Source organism: Miscanthus floridulus, chromosome 7, assembly GCF_019320115.1.
Source record: "Miscanthus floridulus cultivar M001 chromosome 7, ASM1932011v1, whole genome shotgun sequence".
Taxonomy (NCBI): domain Eukaryota; kingdom Viridiplantae; phylum Streptophyta; class Magnoliopsida; order Poales; family Poaceae; genus Miscanthus; species Miscanthus floridulus.
The window spans coordinates 90965431-90982953 of NC_089586.1; the positions used below are offsets into that span (position 1 = coordinate 90965431).

The 17523-nt window shown below is 44.7% G+C and overlaps 1 protein-coding gene and 1 long non-coding RNA gene across 5 annotated transcripts in view; both read left to right on the forward strand.

Annotated features, from left to right (window-relative positions):
* LOC136467292 (uncharacterized) overlaps window positions 1-1594 on the forward strand; it is a 218258-nt gene extending 216664 nt beyond the window's left edge. The window contains exons 5-8 of the long non-coding RNA XR_010761548.1: window positions 96-304; window positions 649-735; window positions 870-924; window positions 1189-1594. This is a non-coding gene — a long non-coding RNA (uncharacterized lncRNA). The remainder of the gene's footprint in view (window positions 1-95; window positions 305-648; window positions 736-869; window positions 925-1188) is intronic.
* Window positions 1595-2762: 1168 nt separating this feature from the next.
* Window positions 2763-6740, forward strand: LOC136463793 (uncharacterized). Of its 4 annotated transcripts, none has more exons than XM_066462771.1 (6): window positions 2763-3000; window positions 5192-5320; window positions 5534-5619; window positions 5694-5769; window positions 6046-6132; window positions 6314-6740. In XM_066462771.1, exons 2-6 carry the CDS (start codon window positions 5240-5242, stop codon window positions 6404-6406), a joined length of 423 nt encoding a protein of 140 aa, XP_066318868.1. In that variant the 5' UTR covers window positions 2763-3000; window positions 5192-5239; the 3' UTR covers window positions 6407-6740. The 4 variants fall into 4 exon arrangements, with proteins under 4 accessions (XP_066318868.1, XP_066318871.1, XP_066318867.1 ...); XM_066462770.1 differs by having other exon boundaries at window positions 2765-2993; XM_066462772.1 differs by having other exon boundaries at window positions 2768-2993; window positions 5709-5769.
* The last annotated feature ends 10783 nt before the right edge of the window (window positions 6741-17523 follow it).

The window sequence follows — 17523 nt, forward strand, 5'->3', positions numbered from 1 at the left end:
ATCTTCAGTTTCCTTTGTTTTGTTGTAGCACAGAGCAGATCTGTGTCTTAATCTTAGGGATGGCATTAGCGAAAGTCAATTGTGAATTGTTGCAGGATCAGATAGCATAACAGGAGAGATGCTTGAGACCATAGAGTACACTTACAATAAAGAAACCACATTTCAAGGAGCAGAGTTTCTATTGACTGGATTTCCTATGCATTAGAAGGAAAAAGAAATTGATTCCCAAATACAATAATCTGGTGTTGATGGACACGCCAAGGCCAACCGGTGATCGGGGACCTTACAAATACAATACATGGAGGTGTATAAACTTTTACAACATTTCTACATATTCTTTGTTCATATGTTTGCAACTCACCAAAATTTATTGAAGTGAAAAAAAACTCCCACACTGTAGATTGCGATACTGCCTCATGGTTTTATTTTATTGATTTGATTGATCAACTATTGTCGAACTTGTTAGGCTCTTAGGATGCACTTGGTATGTGCTACACGTTGTTTCTTATCATTACTCCTAGCCTGCGTCAAGAAATTTGCCTTGTGGAATGCTAATGTGCTCTTGATTTCTTTGGATTATGAAATTTTTCTGTCAACTGTCAGTAGTATTAAGTTTGATGAGAAATTTTGTGACATTCTGGTGTGCAGCCAGTCAGGCAGGATAACAAGCAGAAGAGGATTAGTCTGTTGGAGCTTCCTGCACTAAATACTGGAATCGTTTCCACAAAGTAGCATGTATTTCCCCGATTGTTCACTTTTCCTTTAACTTTGCGTAAGATAGACATGTTTTTTTGTAGAATATAATAGCTATCATGTGGTATGATCAGTTCAGTTTGGCAGCGTTTATGAGTCTGACTTTGTGATTTCAGGTGTACGTGAGGGCTGATAACCACAAAGTATGGAAAACACCGTCCCAAAAATGATGTAAGTTCAGTTTGCTTCCTGTCCTGTCCATGTAGAAATGTTTGGAGTCCCTAGCATGTTAAAATCGTGATCCTGAATTCAAATTTTAACAACTATGATCCCTAGAGTGTCACCTTGCTCATCAGTCATCAAAAGTTGGGATTTCTCAACAATTCTTGCTAATCCTTGTGAATCTATGTGTTACATATAATTTGCATCAAGATAAAATAAATATTTAGTCAAGTTCTGATTGCAGCATGCTGTTTTCATATTTCTCACATATAGGTGACACAATGAGCCGATGAATGAATTTGGAAGCTGCACTTGGGCCTTTGTCTGCACACAGTGAGGATTACTCCACTGTATCATGCCTGAAAAGATAGAGGCCCGTAACTGTTGCCAAGTTGAGAAAAATGATGGAGGAAAGGCTCAAGTGGAGGGAAGCTTACATGCCAGAATGTAAACTACATTTTTTTTTGTCATGACATGTATTCCTCAAGTTGTTTTGATCTCTGAATCCTTGTATCAAATGCCCATTTGATGGTGAAGCTACTACCAATACAACTAGAAAGATTTGCCCTATCCAAATAACATGTACTACTATACTTTGTTGTACATTCCATAGGCTGTAGAATTGGTTCTGGATGCAAAAAATGATATTTGATTATTAACTTCAGTCATGTTCGAGTGTGATGGCATATTCAAGTACTATGGTGATGGCTGAAACTTCAGTTGAGCATTACTACTTCTACAAATATGGCTGATTTATTCCAACTTTGAAAATTACTAGGAAGTTTGAAACATGACTACACTTTGTTCATTGAGTTGATTGTGCCGTCAGTTGGGACCTTTGACTATTTATAATCTTTGAATGTATATGTTGATTGATAATGGATATTATTCAAGTGGTCTAGAATAGGCATGAAACTTATGGGCGCCATTCCGGAATGTCAAATCTTGTAATGTGCTATAAGAGCTATTATTGCAGGAATGTCTAGGTATGTGGTTTCTATTTTTGCTATCTTTGGGAAAGGTTGGAAGGCTGCAAGTAGAACAATTGGGGGAGGCAGGTGCAGTGGGGGCAGCAAGCTGGCGAAACTACCCTTGGCTTTGGCTATAGGCAATGTTGGATGGCTTGGTGCTGGTGCCAGGTAAGTGAGTTAAGGGAGCTGGCCATATCAAAACGTTGTGAACATCAGTTTGAAGTATTGTGATTTAGATAACAATACAATACACGTTCATATTTATATTATTGTGGCATTATTTTTTTCCGTTGCAATGTACGGGTATTTACCTATTTACATATATATACTCGAACCTGTATACTGGACGGTATAGAGATGCAGCGGAACTTATTTATGGATTTATTGACGCATGAAAGAAATGGATATCGGAGATTTCTTTCGGCCGATATAAAACATTATCTTAGTCGTATCACGGAAATGTCTATACAGTAGAACTTGTGAGGCTGCGACGCCGCGCTCTCCGTGACTATGTTAATATCATAAACTTTACTTTTTTTTTATTAAATGTCACTTTACTGTTAGTATTTAATTTCACACTATTGTTATCTTATCGTGCGATCCATATGTTTTTAGTACAAAAGTTTAGCTGTCCCGTAGCAACGCACGTGTACGAACATAGTAACATTGAAACTAATAATTTATACTCTCTTCATTTTAGATTATAAGACATTTTAGTTTTTTTATATAGTTTTTACTATATAGTTATATGCATACTATATTCAAATATATAATAAAATTATAAAAAAAAAATCAAAATGTCTTATAATTTTAGATTAGATGAAGTATTTTGAACAACATAATAAGGAGGGCGGTAAAATTTTGATGGAAAAAAGGAATCCAAGAACAGCCACATCCCCAATCCCCCGCGCGCTCGTCCCTCGTGGAGTCGTGGGCACGACCCCCGCGCGCTCTTGCCTCGTGGGCACGACCACGACTGGGCGTCTGGTCCGGGCGAACCCCCCCTCCACCGCCCGCGCGGCCGCGGCCGCGCCCCCGCTCTCCCTCTCCCACGGCGACGTGTGCCCAGGTCTTCTTCGGCCCCTTCGCCTGCGCGAGCACCACCAGGTACGCGGTACGGCCACCCCTTTGTCTTGCCTTCCCTGCTGTGCGATACCGAGAACCCGAAGTCCCAAACCTTGTACTGGGATCTGATCTAGTTTTATTATTATGCCTAATAACTTGGATTGTTAAAAAATATTGGGTGTACATCTGCACACCCATGTCCTTTAATGGGTCCGCCCCTACTTGTTCTGCTTAGCTGTAACAAGTAGGCCTGAATAATCCGTGTTGTTGCAGGTACCAAAATTTCTTTGTTTAAGCAGAAAAATTATGCCACCTTGGAACCTTTAGATGTTAGAAGAGGTCAATCTTCGGTTTAGATCTTGCCAGAGCTATAGAATTTGCTCCATTTTGTGCTTATAGTCATAGCCCTGTACTGGCAAATTGCAGAGCCATGAAACCAAGTAATCAGTGAATAGATCAATCTGCATGCTCTCAGCCTTGTGTAACTTTGTCCATGCTGCTTGAGGCTGTGATCCTTGTTGGCTCTTGACTTCTTGAGGGATGCCAGTTATATTGATAAAGGAAGTCAAATAGGGTTGTAAACTTACAAATCTCTAAGACTACTAAGAGAGCCTTGCAGGATAATTTGCTCTTGGTGGCTCACACGGTCACACCAGCTAACACCCATATTCTTCTGTTATTTCCTCCTCGTTGATATTTGTTAGTTGGGTGAGGAGGTTAGCTTTCTTGTTCTGGAAGACCCTCCTCAACTTTGCACCCACTTCTTACGTAACTAGAATGTGCAGCAATGATGTAGCTTTCCTTTGTCACACCCTAGCCTGCTCTAAGTCTAAGGACAGCCAACGATTGTTCTGAAGGAGCTGTAGTCATGTTTTGGGCGGTTCATGTTGTCAAGCCACTTTATTACCATGCTGTGCTGATGTGCTTGGTCTATCAGCACTTGGACAAAATATGTAGCTCGTGATTCCATCTTTTGATGGCATGATAGGTTCTGGCCTCTGGGAGCTATTGTGGATTTCTGTAGAGGATGTAGCTGGCGATATCGTAATCTAGTCCCACCGTCTTTCCCAAAAATTTCTGTCATTTTACAATGTTTTTTTCTACCTTTAGCACTAAGGATGTCTGGGGTTTCCATGTGTTGAAAATTTGCTTTTCAAGATTTAGTTGCAGTGAATGATCTTCCTTTTGATGAAATTACTTTGATTTCTCAACAAGTTTGTCCATGACTGTAACATTAATGTGGGAGCAAGGACCTTCTCAATCCTGTGAATTAAGCCTATCAGCCTGTAGAGGTCAGCCTCATCTGCCCTTCTTTTTTGGGATATGAGTTATGTTGCAGTGGTAAGGTATCAGAGGCTTTCTGTTCTGAGGTTGAAGAAAGCATTCAGAATGGCTATTTGGTTGTTTTTATGATTCCAGATCAGTATTTGTACAACCATGTAGTTTGGTGCTTTATCCCCTGGTATCTGGGAGATGGGCGACAGTGACAATGGTTCCTCTTGTGGGAATGTTTTTTTTTAACGTAAAATACAGCAGGGGAGGCCCCACTGTAGATATTTATTAGAAAAAGGAGGCACTGTACAAAAGGGAGGCTTTACCTTAGCCAAAACACAAAGAAAAAGAACAGCAGATGCAAGCTCAAGGAGAGCTGCAAAGCTAGGGTAGGGAGTCTATACAGAGAAGGAACTCATGACGTCTGTCTTCACAAAGCCTACAAGCCTGCAACCTGGCCTCTTCACTGAAGAGACGCTTCCAAGACTCCAGGGAAGGACGACGCCTATCGAAGATGAAGTTGTTCCTTTGCTTCCGAATCTGCCAAGCAGCAGTGATGAAGATCTCCATGAAGGAGTGGTGGAACTGCTGTTTTGCCTGTTTCATCATTTGGAAAAAAAAAGTCTCCTGCAAAGTCCCAGTGAATTCCTAAGAGCTGCCAACAGGCTTGACTGAAGGGGCAGCTGAAGAACAAGCGAAAGGCAGTTTCTTCAACATTATTGCTCACAGAACACAATTATAGTTGTTGCCTTCGAGCTTATGCTTCTTCCACTTTAGGAATGAATTCCTCTTGTGGGAATGACACACCTAGGGACTGTATATAAGTATCATTGTTGGTCATTAATGTGTTAATATAATGCAATCAGGGTAGGTTTTCATTTCTGTCATTTGTGCCCCATGTTTAACAATTTTGTACAATTATTATTCTGTCCTGTACTCCTGTATATTTATGGCCTTGTTGTTTGCAGGCATTTAAACTATTTTCAGAGCATTAAACTGCCATCTCACTTGTTGAAATGGCGAGCACAGCATGCTTTGTGATTGTTAGTAAGAATGGCATCCCAATCTATGAGGCTGAAGTTGGATCTGCTCTCAAAGTATGTTTCTTTCAGTACACTCCTAGGATTAATGTTGTATCAGCCGAGATTCTTTTCTACGATATCTGTGGTGATAATAGTTTTTACACAACCATATGCTAGGATTTCTTACACTTTTCCATTCAGTTATCATGGTTTTATGATTAGTGTAAACATGATTTGTGATGCTTGTTTGCTGCTCATTGTGATCCTTCAATTTACTTCATCTGGCAGAAAGAAGATTTAGCTCATCAACATCAGTTCATTTTGCATGCTGCATTGGATGTTGTTCAGGACCTTACATGGACTACTAATGCAATGTGAGTGGACTTTGTCTGCCATCTGTTTATTTTTTAACTTCTTTGTTTCTGGCTTCACATAATTTGTTCACCAGTTTCTGCATTTTCAGGTTTCTGAGATCAGTTGATAGATTCAGTGACTTTGTCGTGTCTGTATATGTAACTGCTGGTCATATCCTTGTACTATGATATCAGTCAATTTATAGAAGTCATTTCAATTTATATATTCTAAAAAAACTAGAAAATTAAAGAAGTTAGATAGTGATTAACTGGTTATTCGATTTGCACAATCTCGACAGAGATCACCATTTTCCCCATTTGCAGCCATGGAATGTTTGCTTCACATGGTTCTTATCATCAGTGCTGCAGCCATGATGTCCTGTTCTATCTTTCTTTCGATATTTCCTGTCCTAGAGTTTTTGCTTCCTTGACAAACATTGCTTGGCACATACCAGATTTTTGTTGCTTCATGACTCACGGAGCAATGATGGAATAAAGAGTTTCTTTCAGGAGGTCCATGAACTTTACATGAAGGTTAATAGTCAGATATAGTTCATGGCTTTTGCTGGTTATTACTCTCTGATGACTGTGCTATATTACAAAAATTTCCACCTACATCATTGGATATCTTTTTTCTTTTGTACAATCCAATATTCTTCATCCTTTCCTTCTTCTGATATAATGGAGTTCTCTTTGTGAATATTTTGTTGTGCAGATATTCCTCAATCCGCTCTACTTGCCTGGTTCTCGCATCGCATCATCCCATTTTGATACCAAGGTCAGGACGCTTGCAAGGAAATACCTTTAGCATGCACTCCGATGAAGACCCTGCTGTGGTGGTCCTCGTCTTTCCTCCCATTTCATATATTCTCTTTAGCCAATCGGCCTGTTCGCTGGTTGGTTTTTAGGCTGATAAGCCCGGCTGGTGCTGGTTTGTTGCGAGAGGAAAACACTGTTGGCTGGCTGATAAGCCCTAGCTGAAATCAATAAACGAACAGCTGAACTTGTCCATAAAAAGATGCAGCTCGAGCCATTTTTTTTCCCACTCTGATAAATTCTGGGCATTGTACAAGAAACTTCTGTTTCAGCTATTCTCTTTAGTCGATGGTGGGTATATCCTGAAATGTGTTATATCAAAACAAGGCTTTTTCAGCTATTCTCTTTGTAGAGCGTTGCACGAAGCAAATCTTTAGAAATGTCTTGAGCCTTTGAAGGTACAGTTGTATATCTTTCTGAAGCATGATTTTGCTGATTTTTTTTTATTTTCACCTACCTGCCATTTTTCTACCAACCTTTTGAAAATTACCATGGTATCTTCAGCAGTGCCTATGCCGAGAAATGGAGGCGGTGACGCCTTTGCAACCAGTAACGGAGTACTGTATCAATTTCAGCAGCCAGTCCAATAACTTGTGCACGGCACATAAAATCTGTTCCAATTAAAGGCTCATTAGTCACTTGCGCAGCTTTTACGATCTCTGCGCCGACGCCGCACAACTGCCTAGTAATTACCGTCAATTACTACTGCAAGGATGTGGAGCCCGTCTGGGATGTGAGCCTGGGATGTGAGCTGATGTGAGCTGCTGCAGCAGCGATTGAACTGCTCTCCGAAGTCCCAAGCCCCGCGATCGTGCAGCCGTACGCCCCGAGCCCCATCAACCATCGACAGGGGCGCCGTGCGGCAGTAATGCGCTTGCCGCGCTGTCCTGCTCCTGCTCCTGCCGCGGCGGGTCTCTCTGAGAATCCGCGGGCACCTCGCCTAGCTTATCAAATCGGCACCGGATCCGGGGCAAGATTTCACTGGGATTTGAGGGCGGCAACACGGCATGTTCGCAGGCACATCGGAATCCCAGACTCACAGTCCAGCCACTCCGGGCGGGGTAACTAGCTAACTGCTCACTCACTCACTCGCCATCGCCACCTCACGAGCCACCATTCCTGTATCCCGTCCCGATACCGAAGAACAACAACCTAGGAGCAGAGCAGCCGCCAAAAAGCCCAGGACTTGAGGCAGGCTCATCTCATCCATGCGGAAAAAGAGCAGCAGTGGCAGTGACTAGTGAGTGGCCTTTGCCTTTGAGACGCTGGGATGAGATCACTCGTCATTCACGGCATGGCTGGACTGCAGTTCAGGATTGGAGCCGAGGAGGATGCAAAGGGGGCCGTTGAAAATTCGGTGACGGGTGACAAAACATGGCGTCACTGAAAGAGGACGTCCAGCCAGCTCCGATGCGAGCCCGATCTCCGGTCCAATCCAATCGCAGTGCGGCGAAGCATGCATGGGATGTCGGGGTCTCTTTGTGCGGGTGGATCCTGCACTGTTGCAGATCGTTATCTCGCCCGATAAGTACGGGCACTATCTCGCCAATGGAAGGGGCAGCTAGATTAGCGAGTCACGTCAGCGAGGAGCTAGGCACACCCCCAGCTTATTTTCGCTTTCGTCTTCTCAAAGTGGATTGTCTGCAACTGCAAGTTGCAGCAATTGGCCTCTCTTTGAGTCTTGCGCCCTGTTCCCTTGGACTTGTTTGGCTGATAAGCTATGACTGAAAGTATTGTTGGCTGATTTAATGTGAGAGAAAAATACTGTTCGTTGGCTGAAAAAGTACGGCTTATAACAAACCTAAGCAAACAGGGTACAAAATATTGAACGAGATGCTCACCTTTCAGAATGTCAGTCACAGTCAGTGATGTTAGCCAGTACAGTACTTTTTTTATTTGTCTAGGTGACATTCAGTTGTTTTCGTCCCTCCTGTCAATTGAATTTTTTTTCATGTATTTACAGTGTCTTCTAGCTATATTTACACTGTCTTATTACTAGATTTACAATGATTTCATCAGTGTAATTTATTGAACACGGTGGTGTAATTTAGAGATAATACAAAGATATGCCAAATTTTTTAGAAATACTTTCAAATTATTTTTATGAATTGCAGATACCAGAGAAATATATTTCAAATTATTCACAAATTTTTCATAAATTTCAAAACAAAATTTCCCAAATTGTGGTGGGACCCACCTCCCCAACCTTATCCATTCCCTTCCGTCGCTTGCGCACTTCCCTTCCCTTCCCTTCCGTCGAATGCGCACGCAAACAGAGTCCGGAGAAGCAGCAACAACGGTGATCCCGCCTGGGGGCGGCCCTCCTCGTCGCCAGCCACCGGCCCCACGTCGCGCCCGCCGGGCCGCGCGCCCGCCATGGCCAGGGCCGCGAGCTCTGAGGCTGACTGCACGTGCCTCGCCTGTTCGTCGGCCGCGCCCCCCGCTAGCCGTCCACGTAAGATCAGATGGCCCAAAAATCAGTTGATTGGAGAGGTCAAATCAACCGATCGAGGTTTAGCAATTCTATTTTTTTTAAGGAGAGCCTGGATTGAATTATTAATGAAACAAGATTATTGAGAGATTGGTCTGTACCAACAATATTATCTTTAAAAAAAGTTGATTTGTTGTTCGGCTGATGGTTTCTGTGGCTGATAAGCCGGCTGAAGCTGATTTATTATTTGACAAAAACACTGCACCATGGTTGAGAAGATAGGCTGATAAGTTCGAGCAAACAGGGCGACCTCATAGAAGATGCCAGAGAATAAGAAACTCTCATTCAGTTTGTGTTCTTGTTTCCGGTGCTGTCTATGGACTTGCTTCATCTTCAGCCCATAGCCCTAGAATGGTGTGTGGCATTACCGAAAAACACAGCACATAAATCCAATGAAATTCACATACTCCAAACAAGTGTCGGAACTCATCTCCTGCGACTTGGACGTGGTAGCACTCCAAGAGGGTCTCTGGTCTGGACTCCGGATCGGCTCAGATGCTACTTGCCTCCACTGACTGACGACTGAAAAAAACCCGAGGGCGACACCTCGTTTTATCTCTCGGCGATAGAACAAAACAAATGATGCTGGCTTTTGACGGACGTGGGGGCGAGGCATGTTATCACAACAAATCTTAGCATTTTCCATGCCAGAATCGCTGGAAAGGACCTCTGGTCAAGGGTGGCCGCCGCCGTGGAACACTACCATCACTCACCTGACAGCAGCCTCGTCGTGGATTCGGTCCTTCCGGATCTCGGAGTAGACCGCAGGAGGGGAGGAGGACGCTCCGCTGTGGGGAGTTAACTGCACGATGGCGAAGGCGAACGCCGGCAATTTGTCTGACGGGCGGGCGGGTAAGATCGTAAGAAGAAGATTGACGCCGACGAGATCGCTTCTTTTGACGATCCGGGCGGGCAGGCTGACGGTGAAAAAAAGCTATTGATTGATTTATTATGAGAGAAAAATACTATTCATTGATTGAAAAAATACAGTTTATAAACTAAACGAACAGGGCGACAGTCACACAGACGACGATCCACGGTCGTTGTTTGTGCCTGCCTGCCGTGTGATGTGGTGGCGCCCATTCTCGTTGAAGCTGAAAACAAACGCCTTTTGCACGCAGCGTCAAGTCGTCGCGTGGCGAGACTCGAGAGCGCAGGGATATCGGCGGCGCGGCGCCTCCTTTCCTGCAGCCTCTCTGTACGTACGCGGCGATCGGCGATCCGGCGAGATGCGGCGGGTCTAGAGTCTAGACGTACGGCTTCGTGCTCGTGCTGGATCGGGGCTGTATCGAGCGGCTAGCCCGTCACGTCGGCCAGGCAGCCATGCATCCCTGGACTTGTGGCGTCTCGATTGCGGCGTTGAAAGCCGATTCGATACGGTGAGCCTCATCACGTTGTTCTAGCTAGTAGCTAGGCTTGTGTGTCTAGGCCTTGCCTTGGCGTCACGCACCATGCGGGCTAGAGGGTATGCATATATGCATGCATGTTATATATCCGCGATTAGGTTGGAACGGACGAGACCTCCGGTGCGGTGCGGTTTCGAGTCTAAAGGCACATTCATGTCATCTAGATGCCCCCCACCCAACCGGGGCCGGGGTCGATAGAAGAAGATTCGTTGCGACCCACGGCAGGCGTGTATCGCATGGCTTGGCTGCGGTCTTGCGGACGTACATGCTGCAACCAGCTAGGCCGCCGGCCGGCCCGCCGCGGCGCCGCCGCCTTGGCATAGTTTTACGACTACGCCGTTACTCCAAACTCCTGAAAAGTGCACTATACAAAAAGAAGATTCTCCGTCACATCAAACTTGCGGTACATGTATGGAGTATTAAATGTAGACGAAATCAAAAACTAATTACACAATTTGCTTTAACTTTACGAGACGAATCTTTTGAGTCTAATTAGTCAATGTTTAGACAATAATTCACAAATACAAACGAAATGCTACAATAGAGAATCTTCACTATGCAAAGTTTGCCTACGCAAAGTTTGCCCAACTAAACAACGCCTACTTCATTATGTAAGACTTAGTTTTTTTTAGCTGTTTTTCATTCAAACCGTGCATGCATTTCTTCTTGGAAGTTGGAACACATAGTTATTGGTCGGGGTGCATGCGTATGCATGAGCCACATCCACATGCTTGATTGCCCGTCAATATTTATTGACGATGAATAGGTCATCTTTAAATGCAACTTTATTAGATCATTGATTTTGATAGTACTATGGCCTTGTTTAGTTCCAAAAGGCTTTTCCAAAAAGTGTTACAGTATCCATCACATCGAATCTTACGATACGTGCATGGAGTATTAAATGTAGACAAAAAAAAAACTAATTGCACAGTTTGGTTGGAAATCGCGAGGCGAACGTTTTGAGCCTAATTAGTCCATGATTGAATACTAATTGCCAAATAAAAACAAAAGTACTACTATAGCCAAATTCCCAAATTTCACCCAACTAAACAAGGCCTACGTACGTGTGTTTTACAGCTTTTCATATCGTAGTCTTCAAATTATTTTGTCAAGACAAATACTTTCACGTCTCTCCCACTTCCAATTTTGAAATGTTCATAGAGACGTCAATGAAGTCAAATTTTAAAGAGTCAAATTCATCGGTTGTCGCTGGACCGATTCCACGATAGTACGTCGGAACTTATTCCACGCGACTTCATTTTGTAAAACCTACTCCCTCCGTCCCACAGTAGAAGTCGTTATATGGGATGCGTACAGGTCAAACTTTTTTAACTTTGACTAGGTTTGTAAAAAATACGTACAACATTTTTTATCTTCAAATAAGTTTATTATGAAAGTATATTCAACGATCTATCTAATGATACTAATTACGTATCATAAATATTAATATTCTTTTATATATATAATTGGTCAAAGTTAAAACAACTAACTTTTCGGGAAGCGAGAACGATTTCGAACAGCTTTTTTAGCTACTTCAAACCGTGCATGCATTTCTTCTTGGAACACAAAGCGCCGCGGTAAGTTACGATTTAGGAACGGAGGAGCGCGGGCGGCGGAGGGAGAAGGGATTCGGTTGCTTGGACGGGCTAAAACAACCGAACGTCGGTTAACAATTGTCTTTAAAAAACTTGCAGATGCATATGGAAACATTATCACTCCATTTATATGATTGATCGATCGAAGGAAGTAGCATATAGAGCCTAATAAACCCCCTCCCCATAATCTAAATATAAGTTTGTTCTATCCAAATGCATTCATCCATACACTTCTTACTATTAAATTTCCCTTCAGCGAGAACACCTTTTGTTATTGGCTCCAAGCAGCCCAGATCGTTCTTCTGTTTTTTCAACAAAATTTCGCCGGTGTCTTGTCGAAGTACATAGCATAGATGGCGTGAAGAGACAAAACGGTCATGCATCCGTCCTGTTCGAGTTGACGGAGAGACGATGCCAAGGCTCACACTCCTTCCACATGCCATGCTAGCTACTCACGTCCCGGTGGCGTACACGGTACACGTACAAAGACAAACACGATTCCTCCACCACACGCAGTTTCGATGGCGAGCGTATCCCGGGAGCCATTCATAGCAGAAACAACGGGCCGGGCCTGGCTACTAGCTGCAGCTTTTTCCATGTCCATGCAACTATTCGCTGGTTGGTTTCTGAGCTGGTTTGGGCTGACTGGTGTTGGTTTGTTGTGAGAGGAAAACACTGTTGGCTGGCTGGTTTGGGCTGGCTGAAACCAACAAGCGAACAGGCTGAATGGCGTGTTGGTATGACAAGAGCTTGGATGCTTGCTCTATGGAGGCAGTGGCGTGCAGAGATGGTGTCAGATTCGCCGCTCAGTTGGGCTTACAACGGGTGGCGATAGAAACCGATTGCCTCCTGGTGGTGCAGTTACGGAACAAGATGGAGACCCAAGTACCCAACGCTCAACCATCGATCCTGTGTTGCGGGAGATTGATGAAATTAGACTTGCCTTTCATGAGTTTTCTCTTTCTTTCATTAGCAGAAATTGTAATAAGGTAGCACACTCTCTAGCTAAGCAAGTATCGGTTTCGCATCGTTCAGAGACGTGGCATGTAACTCCGACGTGACTTTGTCTGAGGCTTCGGCCAGCTAATAATAAAAGGCAAGCAAGCAAGTAAAAAAAAAACTATTCAGCCTGCGTAAACGCAAGGGCCCTGGCCCTCCCGTAAAAATTGACGCTGGCGCTTTCTAACAACTCGGCGATGAGCACACACGCATCTGCAGCAAAGATTTGCAGTACGGCGTGATTTTCGCCGCGCGCGTCAGTGGAAAAGGTGGATTCAGATGCATGGATGAGGTGTGCGCCCAGGACGATGACGGTACGTGCGCCCTTCCACCACCGGAGAAAAGCTCTGGGGTGTTCTACTCATGTGTAAATAACAATTGTACAAGCAGTACCGGTACATATCAATGTTTTATTTTTTACAACTGTCGTCAAGCAACGGAAACCTAAGCTAATGTTAGGCCCCGTTTAGATGCAAGCCAAAAACCAAAAATTTTCAAGATTTCCCGTCACATCAAATCTTGCGGCACATGCATGGAGTACTAAATATAGACGAAAAAAAAACTAATTACACAGTTAGCCGAGAAATCGTGAGACGAATCTTTTAAGCTTAAATAGTCCATAATTGGACAATTTTTGCCAAATAAAAACGAAAGTGCTACAGTAGCCAAAAGCCAAAATTTTTCGGAACTAAACGAGGCCTTAGAGGATCTGTCTATACAGTTGAGCAATCTAAGGGCAATCATTACTTGATTTTTTAACCCTTATATATAAAATAAAAGGTATAGATTGAATCTCTCTCTCTATCTTATATTCTTCCATTCTTCTTCTTCCTCTGCCCGCGTTTGCACCTGATGTTTTGCCCCTGGCTCCGACGCAGGGTTCTCTGCCACCGGATCCGCCACCAACCACCGTGACACGCCTCTAAATTCATTGGATGTGCCTCCGCCTTCCGCCTTGCCGTCTTCTTTATCTTCGACCAAGATGCCCTCATCGCCATCGTCTCCCTCCTGGCTCCGGCGGCGCTACGCTACCTCCAACCACCGCCACACTCAAACGATGGCGGTCTCCAAGCTATCTCCGTTGCATCCCTCCCTTGTCTCATCTAATTGCCTTCCCCAAGTGCCCTGCCGCCGCCGCCTTGCGCCACACCACGCCCCCAATCACCGCCAGACCGGCCTCCCCCCCAACAATCCTTCTAAGACCACCAAATTCAAGTAAGCCCTCGAACACCGAACCCGAACCCTAACCTTGCCGGAGTTAGAGAAGAAGACTACATGGATTTTTTTTTTTGGTTTGGGCAAAAAAAAATCGAGTAAGAGTAGGACTTGAATCACTTGATTGATTTTTAGCTTTCCTGTTTGAAGAACCCATTATAGATTTAGGGGAAAGCCGACACTCTTTGTTTTAGGTCTTCAAGAACATATTTGACCTATAATTTCTCTTATAAAATATATAATTTGTAGGAACACAAGTTATTGGACTAGCTTTTGAAAACCTAAAAAACTAGCTCTTGAGTAAATAAACTAAAAGCTAAAAAACACATCGACATGATTGTTCACTTATGCTGAAATTTGGTTTATGCTGATGCTTATGTTGAAATGTTGTGAGAGGAAAATATTGTTCCATGACTGAAAAGTAGTGTTGAATAAGCTCAAGCGAACATGAAGAGGACAACTAGAAGCTAGACAACCAACTTTTGAGCAAGAAGGCTAAAAGATGAAGCCTACAACTAGAAGCTAGACAACCAACTTTTGAGCTAGAAGGCTAAAAGATGAAGCTCAATAAATAGACCCTTAGTGCGTTTGAACGCTTAGAGAATGTTTGGATACAAGGGCAAATTATTAGCTAGCTAAAAATTTACCAAAATTAGCTCTAGCTCATCCGAATAGGAGGACTAATAGGTAGACTATTTTTTTAGCCAAGTCTTCAACTAGCTGTTGGCCAACTAGCTAATTTAAACTGAATTTTTAATTCCAACTAGTAATTAGCCATGGTGATCAATAATTGGTGTCTTAACTCCTATGAGGGCTCAAATCAAGTTACTCCCTCAGTGTTCCTAAATGAAAGTTGTTTTGAGATTGTCTTAAGTCAAATATTTTAAACTTTGACTATAAATTTTTTTTTTGGATTGAGTTTGAAAATATAAAAGTGATGTAAGTAGGTTCATCTAGAAATATAGTTTTATAAAAGTATATATTGACTGTATTTAATTAAAATTTATGGCAAAAGTATGAGCTTGCCGCGGGCAGGGCGAGGAAAGTGAGCTCATTGCCTTATTGGAGAAGAAAATAGGACTGTTGAATGTTCACCGAATGGCTCAAAATATCGGGTGCTAGTAGCACCCTCTAAACTCCCCTTATCGCCATACACATACACGCTCCAAAATGATTGTACTTGCTTGCGCTAGACACTACACGTCCTTTTGTAATAGGACCGGATGCTGAAACCATGTGGAAATCGGAGACGTACTGCCGGAGCAGCTCCTGAATCACTGACGCGATCGCGTCCTTGTGCAATCCGGAATCCTGGTTGGGGCACAGTAGCCACTCCACTTTATACGATGCCAGCAACGTGGCTCGCCCTGGCTACCTCCATCGATACTGTAGCTGCTCCCAGCCACAGGTGGTGGTACTACTCATGGAAAACAGTAGCGTGGCTACGATGCCAGCGCGAGGTCTGCATCTGCATTGCCAGCGACTGCTCCACACTGCATCTCAGTATCTAACTGTATGACGGAGATGGAGTACCACGACAAACAAAATGGAGTACCGCGACGGCCCTCCAGCAAGGTCTCCGACGACCCGTATAGCCTACTCCGTACGAAGCGGCGGAAACCAGAAATCACCCTTGGGCCCTGTTCATCAATCGAAGGACCTATGTACCCCGCGCGCGACCGCGACAAAAATTGCGAGAAGCATTTCTCTGACAATTTTCTGGTGACCTATTTGCTGGAACTTGAAACAAGCTTGGATCCATGCATGCATCCAGCCAAGGGCACGCACGCAATGTGTGTGTGTGTGCGCGCGCGCGCGCTTGCCCGGCGCATGCGGTGCCGTCGAAATCACGAGGAGTTTGGCGACGACGGATCATCTTTTCCCGGCGGGTTCCCTCTGTCCTGTCCAGATCGCAAATATTTCGCGCACCGCACCCGCCCGGGGCTGGCTGGGGATTTGCCGGATCGATCGGGACGGGAGGGAGAAACAGAGGCGGACGTTACCGCGCGGGCGGCCAACGAGCGGCGGACACGGCGATCGACCCGTCGGTCTCACGCCTTGGCGTAGCCTGGTTGGCCTAGTGCCCCGTACGTGCCGTGATCGGCGTGAGGCGCAGCCGCGCCAAGCCAAGCCAAAGCCAGCGCCCAACCAACAGCCGGGTGCCCGGGTCCGGGTACCGGTACCGGGTACGGCGGCACGGTTATGCTGAAAACCTGGACGAAGTAAAGTAACGGGCCTGGAGTGGGTGACATAAGCATGTTCGTTTGGCCGTGGTTGTCGTAAACGATCGTAAATTTTTAGTCAGAATAATATTTTTTTTTCACACAAACTAGTCAACGGTACTTCTTCACGAACCAGCAATACAAACCAGCCAACCGAAGTGTGGTGACGCCGTGGTACTGCTAGTCTTAGTATCCCAGGCTACCAGCACCACCGCTGCGCGCTGCGCTGCACGGCAGCGGCCAGCGGGCAGGCGCAGGCATCGGATCCCCCACCCCACCCGGCCCTGCCGCTGCGAGTTCCGACGAGCCGCGGTGTACCCACAAGCGAAATCCGGGCGCGCAGTGCGGTGCGGTCCGGTGGCTACTGGCTAGGCTGGGCTAGCCCAAAGCCCCAGATGGAGTGGAGGTGGAGCAGTGGCACTGCGGCAGCGCCCTACTCCTTGGCTACTGGCTAACGCACCCCGTTTTCTTTCCCTTTCGTCGCTGAAACGGCTAGGCGCCGGCTGCTCATCAATACTGGGGCTAGGGCCTTGTTTAGATACCATCCAAATTCTAAATTTTTTCATTTTCTTCATCACATCAATTTTTAGCCGCTTGTATAGAGTATTAAATGTAGGTAAAAAAAACTAATTACACAGTTTAGTTGGAAATCATGAGATGAATCTTTTGAGCCTAGTTGATCCACGATTGGACAATATTTGCCAAATAAGACGAAAGTGATACTATTCATCAGATTCACTTTTTTTTTTTTTACAAAGTGAACGAGGCGGGCGCGAAGCTTTTCACCAAAAGAGAAAGAGGGACGCCCACGCCCTCACATTGTCACGTACGGAGTAGGAGTACAACTGTACAAGGAGGGGGCACACACCGAGGGAGAGAGAGAGAGATTGTGTGCCTATGCGGCTATGCCTATGCCTATGCCTATGCACGTAGTAGAGTCGTACAGTACAGGGGCTGTGTGGTGTGGGCTGCCGTGCCAGCAGCCCAGCACTGCTCTCCTGCCCTCCTCTTTTCTTTTATAAACAGAGCAAGGGTAGGCGCGAGGGAGGCCAAGGCCTCGTTGAGATTGCAAAAAAAAAAAAAATTTAACCCGATGAATAGTACTACTTCCGTCTTATTTGACAAATATTGTCCAATCGTGGACCAACTAGGCTCAAAAGATTTATCTCGTGATTTCCAAC